The 19,542-nt window shown below is 40.9% G+C and overlaps 1 protein-coding gene across 9 annotated transcripts in view; it reads right to left on the bottom strand.

Moving 5' to 3' along the window:
• The window catches only part of ERMARD (ER membrane associated RNA degradation), a 30,567-nt gene that overhangs the window by 9,424 nt on the left and 1,601 nt on the right, over positions 1 to 19,542 (bottom strand). For 3 of the 9 annotated variants that reach the window (XR_004672296.3, XM_034963280.3, XM_034963281.3), the window contains exons 2-12: positions 18,259 to 18,427; positions 16,866 to 17,005; positions 15,847 to 15,948; positions 15,478 to 15,567; positions 13,214 to 13,311; positions 12,302 to 12,438; positions 11,520 to 11,634; positions 9,750 to 9,852; positions 5,621 to 5,650; positions 4,099 to 4,167; positions 2,563 to 2,736 (exon numbers count right to left, since the gene is read on the bottom strand). Coding sequence is in view for 8 of the 9 variants with exons in the window: in XM_034963280.3 (XP_034819171.3) it covers positions 2,563 to 2,736; positions 4,099 to 4,167; positions 5,621 to 5,650; positions 9,750 to 9,852; positions 11,520 to 11,634; positions 12,302 to 12,438; positions 13,214 to 13,311; positions 15,478 to 15,567; positions 15,847 to 15,948; positions 16,866 to 17,005; positions 18,259 to 18,427 (1,227 nt within the window). In the remaining variant the exon portion in view is untranslated. Of the gene's footprint in view, positions 1 to 2,562; positions 2,737 to 4,098; positions 4,168 to 5,620; positions 5,651 to 9,749; positions 9,853 to 11,519; positions 11,635 to 12,301; positions 12,439 to 13,213; positions 13,312 to 15,477; positions 15,568 to 15,846; positions 15,949 to 16,865; positions 17,006 to 18,258; positions 18,865 to 18,918; positions 19,096 to 19,542 lie in introns of those variants that run through there. The other 6 variants (XM_063605557.1, XM_063605558.1, XM_034963286.3 and 3 more) reach the window with 6 other exon arrangements.

Genomic DNA, 19,542 nt, shown 5'->3' with positions numbered 1-19,542 from the left:
ACCTGGCTTCTGTTCCAAGATGTGAACCCACCCGAGGGCTTCCGAGGAGAGGGAAGACATGTTGGTAAAAGGATCAGTCTGGCTGCTGTGTTACGACAAGGTGAAGGGCTCGCAGAAGTCGGTGGGCAGACCAGTCAGTGCCAGCAACACTCCAGGGAGGGGCCAGGGCGGCATGGCCAGGTGGTGGCACAGGAGGGACAGGGAGTAGCAGATGTGGAACATATTTCTTTTTTTGTTCTCTTTTTTTATTTTTTTGAGATGGAGTGTTGCTCTGTCATTCAGGCTGGAGTGCAGTGGCACAATCTCGGCTCACTGCAACATGTGCCTTCCGTGTTCAAGCTATTCTCAGGACTACAGGCACCCGCCACCACGCCCGGTTAATTTTTGTATTTTTATTAGAGACGGGGTTTCACCATGTTGACCAGGCTGGTCTCGAACTTCTGACCTCAGGTGATCCGCCTGCCTCGGCCTCCCAAAGTGCTGGGATTACAGGCGTGAGCCACCGCGCCTGGACTGTGGAACATATTTCTAAGACCTGTTCCAAGGACTGAGTATGAAGCGAAGAGAGGAATCTAAGGCTTCCAGCCTGAGCAGCCACCTAGGAGGCTGGAGGTGCCGCGTACACGGGAGGACTCAAGGAATGAAGATGGGGAGAACCTGTGTCCCTGAATAAGCTTCAATATTGTGAAAAATGTCAATTATCCCTAATTCAATCCACGAGGTCCTCATTCTTATTTGTTTTTTGGGTTGTATGTTTGTCCAAGTTTACACAGAATAATAACTATTAATTTTTTTAAAAGTAAAGCTAGATTCTGTACCTTACTCCCAAGATGAAATAAATTCCAGTTGGATCAAAAGATGTAAATGGAAAATAAAGAAAAAATAGGCAGGGCACAGCGGCTCATGCCTGTAATCCCAGCACTTTGGGAGGCCGAGGCGGGTGGATCACAAGGTCAGGAGTTCAAGACCAGTCTGGCCAACATGATGAAACCCCGTCTCTACTAAAAATAGAAAAAAATTAGCTGGGCGTGGTGGCGGGCGCCTGTAATCCCAGCTACTCGGGAGGCTGAGGCAGAGAACTGCTTGAACCCGGGAGGCAGAGGTTGCAGTGAGCTGAGATCACGCCACTGCACTCCAGCCTGGGCGACAGAGCAAGACCCCGTCTCAATAAAAAAAAAAAAAAGAAAGAAAGAAAGAAAAGAAAAAAGAAAAAATAGAAGTATCAGAGAAAATGTATACATATATTTTTAATTTTGAAAAGCAAAGATTCTTTTCAGAATGACTCCAAATGTGAAGCCAAAGAGAAAAAAAAATCAAAATCTATGAAAAAATAACAAAGCAATATGTACACAAACAAGGCTAATGATCCAATGGGAAAAATAAAACTGAAATAAATGGAGAAAATACATTAATAGGCAATTAATAAAGGAATTATAAACATCTAGTAAACATAAAAAAAATGAAAATAAAAACATAATCTTGGCTGGATATGGTGGCTTGTGCCTGTGGTCCCAGCTACTCAAGAGGCTGAGGTAAGAGGATGGCTTGAGCCCAGGAGGTTGAGGCTGCCATGAGCCATGACTGCACCACTGCACTCCAGCCTGGGTGACAGAGTGAGACCCTGTCTCATTAAAAAAAAATAATAATAATAATAATAATAAAATTTTTAAAAACCTTATTGATATATTTTGTCTTAGAACTTTACTTTTTAAGAGTATTTACGTAAGTGCCCAAATGAACAAAGATGTTCATTTCAGCATAATAATTAGGAATTTTCTACATCAGGGAACATTACAACCCATTCATCAATGATGGACTGCTTAGGTAAATAATAACATATTGATAAAATGGAATATCAAACAGCTGACAAAAAGAATAAGGCAGAACAAAAATGCCAAAAACACAGTTAATGAAAAATGCTAGCTATAAAACATAACGTACCTTCCTATGAACTCACTTTAGTATACTCATAGCAAAAATGTGGTAGCAACAACACCGAATTATTAACAGTAGTTATTTCTGAGAGATGGAATTCCTGAGGGCTGTTACTTTTCACATTAATTTTTCTATTTCTAGTAATTTTTGTTTGAACATTTAAACAATTTTAAAAATAACTGTCACATGTATAATCTGAAAAAAAGATTAAAATATCAATAACAAATGTTCTATCCTAAATTATTTACTTTGAAATAAAAGAGTTTATTGATGATGCAAATATCCTACCCCATCGATTTAGCAAATATCTGTAAAAATTTCCTAATATTTGGTTAATCCTGTTTTATAATTTGTTCTTTCCTTTTCAATACTTAGCTGCTGTTACATACAAAAGCAAATGTGTTTTTAAGAAACGAGTTAAATTATTTTAGCTGAGATTAATATTGATTGATCTGTGATAGAGAATATAAACATACATGTAATCCAATCACTTTTTTTTCTGATGGAGGATACTGTAACTCAGATATATTAAAAGATGATTAACAGTTAATTACATTTTAAAAATAAACTATATTTTCATAGCTGAATGAGTTAATCTAATTAATGATTTTCTTCCCTATAAATTACCTTAAAAACTGATAGCAGACTGTCATCAACGAATCTGAGCAGCAGTACAAGAGAAAATGCAAGCAACTGATTAGTTGTTTCTTTTGAAAATTCATGTAAGTTGATCTCCCCGTGGCTTAAATGATCTCTTATGCGGGGACCCTCCTGATGGTTCAGGAAATCCCAGAGAAATTCCTTTCAGAAATTAAACAGAGAAAATATTTTGTTAGTATCCGCAGCAGAGAGACGTGCCTGGTGTTGCTGAATAGAAGGAAAGAGTGCATCCATCAAGTCCTCTGAAGCCCTGGGTGGGACTCTGCTGGGGAGAGCTCTTCTCCTACACCCACAGGACAGACCAGGGAGCCAGAGAGGCTGTGGGGAAGGCAGAGCTGCCCAGGTGGTACTGGAGCCTCATCAAATTCCAGTCTTTCTTGTTTTCACCTTCCTCCAAGGAAGGGAACTGAGTGTGAACATTTCCAAATGAGCTTTTCCAAGGCAATAAAAGAAATCACGGCTCTTTCTTGTGTGAGCACAGCCCCTGCACTTTCTCATCTGCTCTTTCACCTTCGAAAGTCTGTTGCTTCTTACGACACAAATCCAAGGCCTCTCCCACAGGTTATAGGGAAAAGAGGTCAGAAAACTGCTGCCCTTGGCAAACCGCCAATGGTCAGAAGCATCACAGAGACTCAAGGTGGAAAGAACATTAAACTAGTTCAATCATCTTATTTTTTGATGGCAAAAATGGATGTCCACAGAGCACGGAGTCTAAAGTCACAGAACACGAGCATGATTCTAGGTCGCCTGACTGTTAGAAGGAATAAATGTCAAATACCTATTGTAGTCCAAATTAGTCACTGAAATATCTTCATAAAATATAAAAAAATGGATAGATGGCCTTAAACAATTAATGATCCTCTTTTCATCCAATACTCAATCTTATTACTCACATTTGACTGATGCTTTTATTTTCAGACGGAGTCTTGCTCTGTTGCCCAGGCTGGAGTGCAGTGGCAGGATCTCAGCTCACTGCAACCTCTGCCTCCTAGGTTCAAGCCATTTTCCTCGCCTCAGCCTCCTGAGTAGCTGGGACTCGGGAGTAGGTGGGTGCCCGCCACCGCACCCAGCTAATTTTTGCATTAGAGATGGGGTTTCAACATATTGACCAGACTGGTATTGAACTCTTGACTTTGTGATCTGCCCGCCTTGGCCTCCCAAAGTGCTAGGATTATAGGCGTGAGCCACCGCACCTGGCCTAACTGTTGCATTTAACAAGGCACAAATATATGTCCGTTCTACAGCACAAATACATGTAAAAAACAAATACAAATTTTGCTTAGGGACAGGGCAGCTAAATCATCAGGCCTTTAAAGAACACATGTAAGGAGTGACAGCTTGGCAAACATCAGCTGATTGGTGGCTGAAGCTGAGACAGCACAGCAATGTTTCAGAAGTATTTTTCTTGAGCAAACCACAAGCCAAAATTAATTTAATTTTAGAGAAGTGCTGACAACATCCATAAATACAAGAATATTAGCCTGGAAAATACCTAATACTTACCATAGCAGGCTCTCCAAGGAAAAGAGGAAGCTGATTGATTTTACCATCATTCAAGTGTTTTGCCAATATCTAAAACATCAAAAATAAATACATTGATTAACTGGTCCCCATACATAAACATACAGAACTTTCAGAGTTGATGGACATAGTACTTTTAGCCTAACTTGTTATCTAAGGTCTAAGCAAATTAAATGGACAGTCTTTAAAATTCAGCAAACAGGTGTTCAGGAAATATTTTCTTAACCAACAGAATGACTTTAAGACTATATTAATAATTGTATACACATGTGTGCTTGTGTATGTGACTATGAATATGTGTGGTGTGTATATGTGTATGTGCATATGTGGTGTGGGGGTGTGTACATTTGTGTGTTTATATGCAACTGTGCCTGTGTGTGTGTGTGTGTGTGTGTGTGTGTGTGTAGTATATGTGCCTGCATATGTGTTGTGGGGGTGTGTATGCCTGTGTGTGTATATGTGGCATGGATGTGTGAGTTCATGTGTGGTGTGCGCATGTGTGTTGTGTACACATTAGAGTATGTGTATGCCTGTGTGTGTCTGTGTGGCATGGAGGTATGTGTTCATGTGTGTGTGTGTATGTATGTGTGGTATGTGCATGTGTGTTTGTGTACACATTAGTGTGTATGCCTGTGTGTGTATATGCAGCATGGAGGTATGTGTTCGTGTGTGTATGTATGTGTGGTGTGTGCATGTGTGTTGTTTGTGTACACATTAGAGTCACTTCCAAAGTCATTTCTTAACTCACCATGGACTTTGCCCAACCACCCCAACCAATCCCACAGATCTGATCCTCTAGAGACTGGGCTGCACTATCTAATCAATTCCTCACATTACCAAAGGTCTTACACATTAAAATCACAGCAGATTGTTCACCTAATGGAAGAAGCTCTGCAAGTAAACAGGCACATTTTAACTCACCCACCACACACTCACTTAGGATCTAATAGTTGTCTTAAAGGCAAAACCGAATGTCCGGACCTCTACAGGTGACCCTTCCCTTGGTTTCCCATAAGCTGTCACACTTTCGGTGCACATGAATGTTATCCGGGGTTACACACACAAATGCCTCTACGCTCTATGGTTGATAAAAGGCATTTTCAACTGTGATTTTTTTACTATTCACACCCCCAATATGCAGATTAAATGAATCAATATATACTACACACTTGTAACAGTAGTTGGGGAATATTTCTTGTACAAAAAAGATGTTACCCCTAAATCTAAAATGCAAGACTCTAAATAATTATAGCTAATCCTGTTAGATCCCTTGGTATTTTCCAACTTTGAGCTTTGGATAGCTTTGGGAGCTAGATTGGTAACACTGGGCCCCAAAATTAACCGGAAATATCAATTATCAGCTTTTTTTGGTTTATATTACTATGGACATTTTCCTGTAAGTATATGATTTATGGCTGATCTTTAATTTTGCGTTTTAATTTGTATTTTAAAAGAAGACAGTGTTCTGTTTGTTTCAAGTTACCTTACAAGTTTACTTACTTACTTCATCAAAGGTGGTATAAAGAGCTGTTGACTTCAGAAAAGGAAAGAAATGAAAATAAACAATTAAAGCAAAATACAAATACACTAACACTATGCAAAATAAGAAAAAATTCTGGTACATGGCCACACATACCAAAGTTTTTTGTTAAAACAAACATTCATCTAGAAACACTATGAGAGGAATGTCACTGACAAAATAAACACATTACAAAAGACGCAAAAACACAGCGCAGCTGGCCATGAAGCCGCATTAGGACACTGCTCTCAACAGAGCTTTAGCCCAGTCATCTCTAAAATGTACGATCCCAGGCCCTCACAAATCGCTGCTCATACAACAGAATACTTCTCCTGACGATTGGTATTTGTGCACAAGGGAGCACAGCTTCCTATTTTCTCCAATGAATAGCCTTGTCTGTTTTTATTTTATTTCATGCACGCTGCTTCTCAGCATCATCGGCACGGCCTACAGACATGGGCTGTCCTGAGTTCTGATCCCAACTTCAACATTTTCTAGACATGAAACCTACAGGCAACCGATTGAACTCCACAGATGCAGGTTTTCTCTGCAAAAGGAGAAGTTAAGAATGCCTATCTCAAAAGGCTTTTGGGGACTTCAGTGAGATTTGACAGACAGCGTGACGAAATCACTTCAGTGAGATTTGACAGACAGCATGATGAAATTACTTCAGTGAGATTTGACAGACAGCGTGACGAAATCACTTCAGTGAGATTTGACAGACAGCGTGACGAAATCACTTCAGTGAGATTTGACAGACAGCCTGATGAAATCACTTCAGTGAGATTTGACAGCATGAGGATTGGCTGCACGGTGGCACGCTCCATCACTGTAGGGCCATGCGGTGTGATGTGATGAAATCAGGATTTTGTGTAAGCTAGCTCTCAAGAAATGTTTTTTGATTTATTAATGTTTAATAATAAATGTTTAATAATCTATTTTAAATTTCATATTGCCAATATTCTTCAACATTACTACACAGATGACTCTAAAATCTGTTATCTTTAGCTCTCAAATCTGTATTGCTAGCCCTAAAATTCCCTCTGAGTTCTAAATATCCAACGTCTACCACATATTCCCACTTTCTCCAAAAAGCAGAATTTTTCATTTACCTCCATCAACTACACACATTAGCTTCTACTTTGTTTTACAGAGTTAGTATAAATGCCTTCTCACTCTCCCATGATAAATAAGCTTCTGAAGTCAGAAAATCTCGCTCATATTCATATCTTCCACTGGTCCTGAAGAAACCTCATGACACAAAAGTAATCAGTAAATAATAACAGCATCTGCAGTGTCTTATTAAGTTTTATAAAATATCTTCATATATGTACTGCCTTAAAAACTGATCCTGTTTATTCTGGATAAAAGCCTGGGCTAATAATATATTCTTTGATAGATTATATCCTCTGTGGAAACAGCCATGTTATTTATTTATGAAGTCAAATGACAAGTAAATATCCAAATTTATTTGCACCGCATGGCCCTACAGTGATGGTGCGTGCCACTGTGCAGCCAATCCCCATGCAGGTATCATGAAGCAAGGGCTCTAATGGGTGGGGCCCAGCTCTTTCCAGAAGCTTCGCTCCACACCGCGCTGAGTGGCCTACATGGAAGGCACTGGGCATGGGCAGCAGGCGACAGCAACGTGTAGGCCTGCCTCAGAGAACCTGCAGAGACCTCTGCAGAAATGCACATGAGTAAGGCAAAACAGGACTGCCTCCAAGATGAGACAGAAACAGAACACAGAGAAAAGCAGCCTCCACCTTTGAGTAGATGAGCCTCTGGAAGGTCGCTTTTGTGGCCACAGCCCCTGACCTGGAGCGGAAAATCTGGGGGTGAGGAAAAAAGTAAGAGGAAAGACAAGCAAGTTCTGGAGCTGACAAGAAGCCTAAATTTCACTGAGGTACCCAAACAGGGAACACACCAAAGAGGAGGGCAGGGTTAGAACCCGAGGCCTTGCTGCCACGTGAAGAGGATGAACTCCATCTGGCAGGCAGCAGGACATCATCGAGGAGGTTAAACAAATGAAAAAAACCATAAATAACGTAAGAATATCAGCTTAGAAAATAATCAGTGGGGCCACGTATGGTGGCTCACACCTGCAATCCCAAAACTTTGGAAGGCTGAGGCAGAAGGATGACTTATGCCCAGGAGTTCAAGATCAGCCTGGTCAACATGGCAAGACTCTGTCTCTACAAGGAAAAAAAAAATGTAAAAATGAGCCAGGTGTAGTAGCACACATCTATGGTCCCAGTTACTAGGGTGCGGAGGTGGGAGGATCGCTTGAGCCCGGGGATTGAGGCTGCAGTGAGCTATGACTGCACCACCGCACTTCAGCCTGGGTGACAAAGCAAGACCCTGCCTCAAAAAAAAAAAAAAAAAACTAACTAAAAAAAAGAATCAGCAGGACTGTGAGAATGAAATTTGAGAAGAGGAAGAATCGTGAGATGAGCTTGGGTGGGCCGAGGAGCCAGGCGGGGGCTTCTCAGTTTGGACAGGAAGAGCACAAGGTCAGCAGGGTGGAAACCACCGGCTATGCTGGCCACTGAGTGGACACGGGAGGTGTTGGGGAAACACGAGACGCTGCTGGAGTCTGCAGCTGGTGAGGCTGAGATGACAGAGGGAGCGTCAGAGGACAAATCTGTGGGAAACAACGCCTTTCTGAAAGAAGATAAATGTGAGGTGCTGAGGAAAACTCACATGAAGATATTTAGCGAACATAAGCAGGTCTAACTGCAGAGATCAGATGGGGGTCAGTGAGAAGCAACACTGGGGAGCCCGGCTCCGGGGCCGTAAGCTGCCCTCGCAGCACTGCTTTCGCTGGGTCCAAAACTTCCATGTGTTGGGTTTCATTTTCATTGGGTTCAAAGTATTTTCTAATTGTTGTTCCCCCAGAGATGAAAATGTAAGGCAGAGAATTGTATGAGATCTCCCAGGGAGAGGAAACAGAGGATGGGGTTGACGGCAGAGCATTGAGGAACACCTACAAAGAGGGGCAAAAAGCAAAAGCCAAGCTAGAGAAAGAGACGAGAATCCGAGGTGTGGAGCGGCTGCACCTGCCCTCCCTCCACAACAGATCGTCCCGTGGGAAGCTGGGCACTTGGCCACCCAGGAACGCTTCCATGCCTCCCTGGCAGCAAGTGCGACTAAGCCCTGGCCCAAGGCCTGTGCTACCTCCAGGAAGTGTCCTTAGAGAGGGGCATGCACCAATCTTTGCTCTTCCTGCTGGCTGGAAAGCAGATGTGATGGCTGACACAGCCGGCTGGAGCCAGGAAGTAGTAGTCTCCATAAGGAAGGCCTGGCCCTCATCACTGGAAGACGACACAGAGGGGTCTGAGTGCTGATGATAGGGGTGCTGCCATCTCAGTGGGAGCTACTCACATCTGGGAAAGGCAGAAATGCACTTCTATCCTATTTCAGTCACTGCAGCCATATTATTTCGAGATCTCTGTCACTAAGCAGCAGGATCTTATGATAACTACTAAAAAGGAGCAGAAATGAGAAATTCTAGGAGCCAGAGGAGGTAGGCTGGAAACTCAGAGACGCTTGCCTCAGACAGGGCGACCGGGGGTCAATGTGGAACTCTGAGACAGCTGTGTGTATGCGCGTGTGTACACACATGGAGGGGCTCAAGAAACTGAGACAAAGGCTTTCATGACCTGCTGCAGGGCTGGCACCACACCAAGTCACCTCCAAATCCTACGTCTTCCATTTGTAAGATGGAGAAACTCAAGTTCAGAAGGTTTTGATTAGTTTCCCAAGGTCAGGTTCAACCACTGGTCGCCTCAGTCTCCCGGCTAGACCCCAGCCATCTCACGCGGTTACAATGACACACCATCAACACAGCTAGAGAGAGAATCAGTGCCTACTACGTTCATGGTATCATTAAGTTTTAAAGACTGTTTAGAAATATTACAGAAATATCAAAAACAATCATAAATAACATAAATATAAATCCTATAGAAATGATAGTGAGGCCTTCCACAGTTCTTAGCTAAATTAAAATCATTTTAATGTGAAACAGAATAACATTTTTAAAAACTTTTAATTGGTAACAGAAAACTGTTAATACAGCAACAATGATCACAATCAATAATAAAAACAAGCTTACCTCAGCAGTCAGGAGTCTTTTTGGACATCTGTTAAGTGTGGCAAAAACATTCCTAAGTCCAGTCTCCAGTTGTGTCAGCAACAATATGGCGCAGTCAGCAAACCTATGAAATTGAAGGGAAAAGAGGTAAAACTCCACGTTTCAAAAATAAATATTAGGCCAGGTGCAGTGGCTCATGCCTGTAATCCCAGCATTTTGGGAAGCCAAGGTGGGAGGATCGCTTGAGGCTAGGAGTTCAAGACCAGCCTGGGAAACCCCATCTCTACAAAAAATTTAGAAATTAGCAGAGTGCAGTGGCACTGCCTGTAGCCCTAGCTACTCAGGAGGCTGAGGCGGGAGGATTGCTTGAACCCAGGAGTTCAAGGCTGCAGTGAGCTATGACTGTGCTACTACACTCTAGCTTGAGTGACAGACTAAGACTCTCTAAGTAAAAAACAAGCAAAAAACAAAAATAATATTGACACCAACATCACAATAACTGCTGCAGTCTAGATATCAAAGGCAAAGAGAAATGATAATACTTGCTAATACGAGAAGCAAAACAGAACCAGCTGGGCGCAGTGGCTCAAGCCTGTAATCCCAGCACTTTGGGAGGCTGAGGCGGGCAGATCACATGAGGCTAAGACTTTGAGACCAGCCTGACCAACGTGACGAAACCCCGTCTCTACTAAAAATACAAAAATCAGCCAGGCATGGTGGTGCATGCCTATAGTCCCTGATACTTGGGAGGCTGAGGCACAAGAATCGCTTGAACCTAGGAGGCAGAGGATACAGTGAGCTGAGATCACACCACTGCACTCCAGCCAGGGTGACACAGTGAGACTCTGTCTCAAAAAACAAAACAAAACAAAACCACTCACACATAGAACCAAAGTTTCATTAACTAGTGATTTTAAAAACATTTTCCAGTGTTTTAATGTTTGATGAACCATTTTTAGTAGCTTCTACAGAATAAAATGTCATCAAAGGACTGTCTAACTCATTTCATTGCTTCTAGAAAATACTGAGGCTGGGTGCAGTGGCTCACTCCTGTAATTCCAGCACTTTGGGAGGCTGAGTCAGGAGGATGATCACTTGAGCCCAGGAGCTCAAGACCAGCCTGGGGAATGGACTGAGACCTCATCTCTAGAAAAAGTACAAAAATTAGCCAGGCACAGTAGTGCACACTTGCAGTCCTAGCTACTCAGGAGGCTGAGGTGGGAGGACTGCTTGAGCCCAGGAGTTCAAGGCTGCAGTGAGCCGAGGTGGCTCCAATGCACTTCAGCCTGGAGGACAGGGTGAGACCCAGTCTCAAAAAGAAAAAAACAAAAATGCACATCCCAGGATTTCAGTGGGTTCTCAAGGCATAAAAATGAATGAATTAGGGTAATATCCTTTAAGGAACTAAAGATCAGCTCACCAGACCTTCTGGTGGCGACCATACATGTGTTTGCTCCTCAGGAAACAGAAACAGAATATAAGGACGAAGCTGGCTTATCTATGTTTCATGATTCTGAACATGTTTCACTCATTCTAAGACTTCCAGAAAATATTAAAAAGTGGATCCTGAAAAATAATTCTATCACCTGCACCAAAAGGCAATGTTTCCGATATAATCACAGGCGGTCCTTGAAGCGACTCTATGAAGGTGTTTTATTTTCAGGTCTGCTCAAGTCAGTCCAGGTTCTCTTCACTTCTACTCCAACAGCAAAAAGCATCGAAAGTGAAGGGCATCGAGAAAGACTGGCCTCCAACCACTGCAAACCACTCTGCCATGCACCCTTTAGTTACCTGTGTGACTTGAACTTGACCAGTGCAACTTCCCAATATGGTAACATGATTTTTAATATAAAAGCAGATTTCATCATCACTTCTTCTAATACTGAAAGCACCTCATAAGTAACATCTGTAAAATAACACACGGTTTTAAACACAATCATACTGATCAACTGAAAAAAGATGGAAACATGCTGGGGGAGTGATGCCAATAAGCCAACCCCTTTAGGTGGCTGAACCGTGACCCCTGCAGCAGGGGACCTGTTAGAGAGTAGGATTGCCCTGACCAAGGGCCCGAGGTGCAGGTGACCCTTGGAAAGTGGGGCATGGACGTCTCTTCAGTGACTTAGGCAACAGTTCAGGATGGACCAACTGAGCACAATGACCAAGAGAAGTAAAACACATTTTCAGAAGGTGTAAAAGACCCTTGATATTACTACAAGTATTTCTGGCATAATGATCATGAGTACAAAGACACAAGAGGTAAAAGGAGGAGAAAATGTACATCATACAACAGCCTGAGGCCACTGTTGCTCATAGTGCATCTGAGGAAGAAAGAGCTCAGCTCACACAGCTGCAACTCCTGTGACCCCCACAACAACCCCAGGGCATGGTGGGAGGAGGCAGGGCTTTGGGTGGTAAAATGTAGGAGGTTCTTCAAGCAACTCTGAAAGCCATCCGACTACTGAAGAACAACTACTTCACCCCACCTCAAGAGTGCACCTCTTAATGCTGTTTACTGACTTTGCAAATATCTACGCAAAGCTATAAGGAAAAATGTGAAACATAGTACTTACCAGGAAAAACAATCAAATCCTCGAGGTTTGTAAGAGATATGAAAGAGCGATGTGCCAATGTAAGTTTAGTGTTTTGAAGGTAACTCTTCAGTAACTGACCCAATCCTGCTGTCAACAGTATCATCATTGAACAGTATCTAGGAAATACCATAGAGATCTGTTGCAAAAATGTACTCAATCATGCCTATAAAAAGCTTCACTGTGAAAAATACAAATTTAAAATTAAGAAAGCAAAGTTAAATTGCATGAAACTGGCCGATCACGGTGGCTCATGCCTGTAATCCCAGAACTCTGGGAGGCCGAGGCGTGCAGATCAGTTGAGCTCAGGAGTCTGAGACCAGTGTGGGCAACAAGGTGAAATCCTATCTCTACAAAACATACAAAAAAGTTAGGTGGGCATAGTGGCGTGTGCCTGTAGTCCCAGCTACTCAGGAGGCTGAGTCGGGAGGATCACTTAAGCCTGGGAGGAGGAGGTTGTAATGAGCTGAGAATGTACCATGGCACTCCAGCGTGGGTGACAGAGTGACACTCTATCTCAAAAAAAAAAAAAATTGCACAAAATTCTCTAGATGTAGGAATTAGACTGTGCAGTAGTTGGGCAGCACAACAGCACCACAGACACTCTGATGAAGACCCTAATGAAACTCAGGGTCTCCCACCCACCCAGGACGTGAATGGCATAACATCCTTCTGGTGTCACCCCTGAATTGCCTTTGGGGTGTAAGTCACTGAAATTATAACCCAGTCATCACTCTGGTGACTACACTAGTAATATTCAATTTTAGCTTCAAAATCCTATCTCAAAACTCACTTATCTTTCACAAAATCTATTTCCTTCTCATGAAATTCAAAATTTAAAAAACTCTTTGGTAGATCCAAAAAAGGAAGAAAATGTCTTCACTTGCAACTTACTTTGGAGGAATTTCTTCAGGTGACGCAAACCCATGCCATAAGATGTTACGCAGGTTGAGACCACACGGAGAGCCAATGAAGACTTTTAGCACATTCATCTAATCCGCAAATTATTACATAGTTAATTATATTGAATTATTGAATAAACCAATATAGTATGAAGATAACATTTGTCTTCTTCTTTTTAACTGACAGAGTCAACAGTTTTGGCTGGTATATAGCAATAATAATAAAACCAACATTTACTGAGTGTTTAATATGTGCTAGACACATTTTGTACATGTACATCAACTCATTCATCCGAAGAACAACCTACGAGGAAGGTACTATGATTATCCCCAGCATCTAGGTGAAAAAAATACAAGCATGGAAAGGTGAAACCAAGGTCTCAAAGGCTACAAAATCAATATGGGGGATAAGATTTGACCCAGGTTATCCTGCTTTAATAAAGTTGCTTCAAATGTGCATAATATCTAAATAAAATGTAAAAAGACAATGATATGATAAGCAGAAACATATCACTGTATTAAGCGGCATGCAATTGTGTGGTTAAACAGAGGCAGCAGGGCAGATGCCCGAGCAGCATGGCTCCAGGCTTGAGCCTCCACTTCCCAGATGTCTGACGTGAAGCCCATCACTTATCCACCCCACCATCTATCTACAGAGTGAAGAAAACACCCAACCAGGGGTCCTAATAAATGGACTGCAATCATGTCATGCCCAGAAAACTGCTTTGGGTTTGAGGCGCCATACTTAGAAGAAACTCAGAACATAATGGAAGATGTTCAAAGACTAAAATAATTCATGTCATAGGAGAAAGTATGGTTGAGCCTCCAGAAGACTCGAGAAGGAAGTGAACACTGTCTTCATGCATGTGAAAGATGGCTGCTGAGAAGGGAATATGGACGCATTCTGAACTTCCCTCAAGGGGAAGACCCAAAACCAGGAGGTGGAAATGATCAAGAGCAGTTCTACTGAATGTTGGAACATTTAACAAGCAGTTCTTCTATGCAACTTCAGGAGATCTTTTTGCTCTACCAATAATTTGTGAAATACTCATGGTTCACACTATCTGGTCAATCAGATGTATAAATGCCAGTGACCTGGCGGCTGAAGGGGCCACAAGTGGGCAGAAGGCCCATCACATATAAGCAAGTACCAATGAACAGATCGAAGGAACAAAATGTGTTTAAGAATTCAGTGTAACAAGAGGTTTGTACTTTTTATCTTCATTCCATGCACTCCACAAAAGAAAATGATCTTTAAGCGGACAAGGAGTAAAGATCCACAGAAAAGAATGGAAAAGCTCCACTGAAGACAGATTTCTTTACTCCAAAAATCATCTAGCAGCTCCCTGGCTTGGCAAGCACAGCTTCCACACAAGGCTCTTCTGGGTTTCTTCATCTTGACCCTGCCTCAATCAGCTGCCTAAGGTTATTCATTAGTCTTAAGTCTCTTGATCATGTGCCCTTTATGAGATTTTAATATAGTATAGTAACTGCATGATTTTTTTAACATCTGAATTTTTTTTCCACTGTAAGTTTAAATGGTTTCAAAAGGCATAATTTCACGTTAAATTTTCAAATAAAACTGTATTATCACTCATTTAAAGGGTTAAAGTTGTATTCTGGATTTAGTATTATAGTTATTAATATGTAATTGATCGAGGCAACATGCTTCACATTGGCCCTGTGGTGCCCCAGAGTTATTCACACTCGGGATAGGAAAGCTTTCTATGTGCTGGAGGAGGGGCAATTTTGAAAGGGAAGGTGGGAAGGGAGAATATGCTTGAATCACTGATACAATTTTTCCCTAAAGCATCATCAGTTTGGGAAGAACAAAAGTTCAGCATATGTGAATTGTTGTTTTGCACTTACTCCATGATATGGTTTGGCTGTGTCCCCACCCAAATCTCAACTTGAATTGTATCTTCCAGAATTCTCCCATGTTGTGGGAGGGACGCAGGGGGAGACAGCTGAATCATGGGGACCGGTCTTTCCCGTGCTATTCTCGTGATAGTGAACAAGTCTCATGAGATCTGATGGGTTTATCAGGGGTCTCCACTTTTGCTTCTTCCTCATTTTTCCCTTGCTGCCGCCCTGTAAGAAATGCCTTTCTCCTCCTGCCATGATTCTGAGGCCTCCTCAGCCATGTGAAACCGTAAGTCCAATTAAACCTCTTTCTCTTCCTAGTCTTGGGTATGTCTTTAACAGCAGCATGAAAACGGACTAATACACTCCATGAGTTTAGATGAACAAGCTTACCACAGACTGACTGAAGACTTGAGCAAGCTCCTCAGATGAAAGCAGATCTCTTAAAAGAAAGGGGCATTCCTTCCCAATCAGTAAAAATACCTAAAATTCAAACAAAAATTGTGTAACAGTTGTATTATGAGCCAATAAACATTAAAAACATTATCCATGAAGCAACTGTTTGTACGAATGAAGGGTGAAAAGTACTTAGACACCAATCCTTTGATTTCATAATAATTCAAAAGGGAAATATTAAAAATTCGTACCAAATGATTTTATCTTATAGGAAAATAATCAAGAAAACTGAGGACAACTGTAAAATAGTTTCATGTTCATTCAGATAATTTAATGGGCCAATAATGAAAGAGTTCTCACACTTACATCACCCAAGGCTCGTTCTAGACACGATGTCAGTTTCATTAAGCTAAGAGAAATAGCAGGAGATTGTAGACTTTCCAAGGCATCAAATATTTCAGGAAATAACTATTTACAATAAAACACATATTAGGATGTACACTCTGAAACTACTTCTCAAAGTAACAATATTATTTATTGAAACTCAAACCTTGAGAGATTTCAACTGCCATATTTTATTTTCAGTGAATAAGTAAACATTTTCTGTATAATTATATTGCCTAAAGAATCAATAAAAATATTTTAATAGCTAAAGAATTCCTTGAAGGTTCTTTATTTAAACATTTATTGAAAGCAACAAATCTGGCATAATTTAAGTGGAAAAGTCAAGCATTTTGACCTCCATCATGTTTCTCCTTTTGATTTGGCTGAGCCCTCAAACAGATACACACAAGGCACTCATCCTGCCACTTAAAAGTGCTAGTACAAGGGGGACATGATGATTCCTTCACTCCAAATTCAAAGCAGAATTAGATTTGTTATAGTTACTGCTTTACTGGGGTCATTTAGTGTGCCAAATAAAATGAAGAAAAACTGACCAAAAAAACAAACGAAAACAAGATTTTGGGTTAGGCCCCAAATTACCCATACTCCCTTCAGTTCCCCATTAACAAACCAAGTATCCCAGCTCTGGTCTCCAGGCCCCACCGTCTTAGAACACCTCAATACCTCTCCACAACGCCTCTTATTCTGGAGTAGTAAATTTTTCCTCTATCCTTGGATGGGCACCGTGTGACAAATGTTAGCTCTCCAACCCCTAATCCTGTGATAATGAATTCAAAACCTTCCTGTGTTCCAAGGGGCATGTTTCTCAGCTCAGGCTTTGGAGACCCTGCGTAATAGCCCAGGGTTCTCTTACAACCCTCAACACTTCACCGCTGGAGGGCCTGGGGATGAAGGAGGCCCCTTTAAAATTGGCAGATAGTACCTCCTCTAAGTAGTATTCGCACAGTCTTTTACTTCTAAAGGTTGTTCAAAAGCCAAACCTCTGGAAAACTTGTCCACTGGAACCACGGTGCATATCGAATTTCAAATTGCCCCTTGGTCAGAGATAAGAAATGTGAATGGACAGCCTCACACACAGGGCCCAGCAGCCTCACGCTTCCCCAGTAATCCAGACCCTGCTCTTAAAGGATAAGAAAACAAGTATCAGCACCATAGCTCCATATCACATGATATAAAATATCTACATCATCAAAGAAAAAAATGCTTTAATTATAAAATTTCCACAAAATCAACAATTAGCTTACCATTGAACATATGATATACTTTTATATTGTTGGAAATAAATCACATAATGCTTATCAGGTTATGAAAGAAAAATATACTATCAGCAGAGAATTTAGAAAATACAAAAAGTTTCAAACAAGAGAAAACTATTTTGTCAATGTCTTTACCTGTACGTAAGAATACAGAAAACCAGGCTCACATTGTATATGTAATTTTGTAACCTGATTTTTTTTTTTTAATTAAACCAGGCTCACGCTGTATATACAATTTTGTAACCTGATTTTTTAAAGTTAATGTTATTAGGCTGAGATTTCTAATGGCAATGAATTGTTTTAAACATATTTATAATATGAAGTTTTTGTTGTTTTAATTTTTTTTTGATAAGTTTGGGATTAACTATCTACTTGGTTCCTGATCAATGAATACCAAAGGGTAATTACAAATACATGCCCCTCCTATTCTTTTTCCAACTTAGCTCAGAGACTTCTGTATGAGATGAGCCTCCTCATTCTTTTCTACCACTGCATAATATTCCATTATATGAATTTATCATAATTTACTGAACCAATCCCCTACTGCTTGATGTTTGGCTGTTTATTTATTTAGCTATTATAAACAATGCTGCAAGGAATAACCTTGCACACACACACTTTCATATCTGTATCTGTCTTAAGGATTCCTGAAAACGGACTGCTAGGCCAGAGTATGTTCATCTGTAATTTTTATAACTATTATTAAATTTCCCCACCTATATCTCTGCTCCAAAGTGTGCAAGAATGTCTAGAAGACACTTAAAATAACTGTATAATCTATTACTGGTCATTTTCTACCCTTAATTCACATGACTCCTACAGAGAATCATCTCAAGGCCCTGAGATCTACATCATCAACAGCCCACCAGCCCCTCTGTGCCTCTTGACACCTCCTCTGTAGAGGTGGTTTTCTTAGCCCAGCTTTCCATTAACTTTTCCATGCTTCTCTGGCCTCATTCCCTCTCTTTTCACATTGATTCCTGTTCTCCTTGGAGTTAGGCCTGTATTATAACATTATCTAACAAAAGGAACCAATGGTCAGAAAGGGGAATTTTACAGGTCAAGACATTTTCAATGGGACAGTTATGAAAGTTTGGAGTACAAAGACAGCACAAACCTGACTCTGTGTAGCTCACACAGTCTGTGATTGTTTTCCAGCATACTTCACCATTCTGAGTTACAATGCTATTGATATCACAATTTTCTCTGAGTTGAAACCCAAGATTACAAATTATATCATACACTGAGGGAGAAAGACATGTGGTAATAGGGTCCCCTATTAATACCTAAAAAATAAAATAAAATAAAAGGCACTGCTTAACAGAAAGAAAAATAGAGTATTATATATTTCAGTCACATCTTTTAAGAACTGAATGCACTCAGGTATAGTTGCTGTTAACTTGCTTTCTGGATATCGTGAGAGCTGTATGATTAAAACATAGTGATTAAATATTAAAGATAATTTACATAAATGTTCTCAAATATGATAAAGGCTTAAAGACTTAAAATTATCAATCATAATATTTGCAAACTGCTCTGTCTATGGGGTAGCCATTGTTTATTCCTTTACTTTCTTAATAAACTTGCCTTTCACTTAAAAAAAAAAAAGAAAAAATACAAGTTCACGGAAGCTGAATGTGTTTTACGACCAGAGCATTATTGCTCTCAGCATTCCTTCACTATCCCAGAGTTATCAAAATAAGCAATTTTTTAAAATGGGGAATGGGAGAGCAGAAACCAAGTATAACGAACAAGAAGGAAAAAGAACCCCACGTACCTCTGACTACCTAAACGGTGTTGAAGAAAACCACAATGTCATCCCAAAACATGCCTCTTCGATATAAAAACAACAACAAATTTGAGCTGAAGACAAGAGGCAGCAAATGAAGGAAAAGCTCTCTCTATCCTCCCCCTCTTCCGCCCAAAGACAGGATATAAATTCTTTACTGGGGATAACTTTAGACTTACCAGACCAGTTAAGGTACCAGGGGAATCTGCAAACAATTCTTACTCCATTAGTTTCCAAATATGTATCTACCTTCCCAGTTTCCTGCCCTTTGAAGCCTAAAACTGCTCTCCTGTGTCCTGTCACTTCTCTGCAAATCTACAGTTCTTTGTTGAAGATGGTATACAAATGTAGTTCTAAGCCACCATTTCAAGTTACTTCTCATTAAGGTTTATCCCTTGTGATGTGTACTCTGTCCAATAATACACTTTTTTCTTGTTATCCTTTCATTTGTTAAAGGGGTCACTCTGAACTAAGATGGGCAGAGGTAAAGTTTAGCCTTCCCTGCCATGTAAAAAGTAGCAAACCGTACTGGTTTTCCATGGAGAATTAAATACAATCGAAATCCTCACAATTATCCCACATGACACTAAGACCATCGTATAAACCTGCAAA

This window comes from Pan paniscus, chromosome 5, assembly GCF_029289425.2.
Source record: "Pan paniscus chromosome 5, NHGRI_mPanPan1-v2.0_pri, whole genome shotgun sequence".
Classification (NCBI taxonomy): domain Eukaryota; kingdom Metazoa; phylum Chordata; class Mammalia; order Primates; family Hominidae; genus Pan; species Pan paniscus.
Note: the sequence above shows the minus strand (reverse complement) of the source record. Positions and strands in the feature narration are given on the sequence as shown.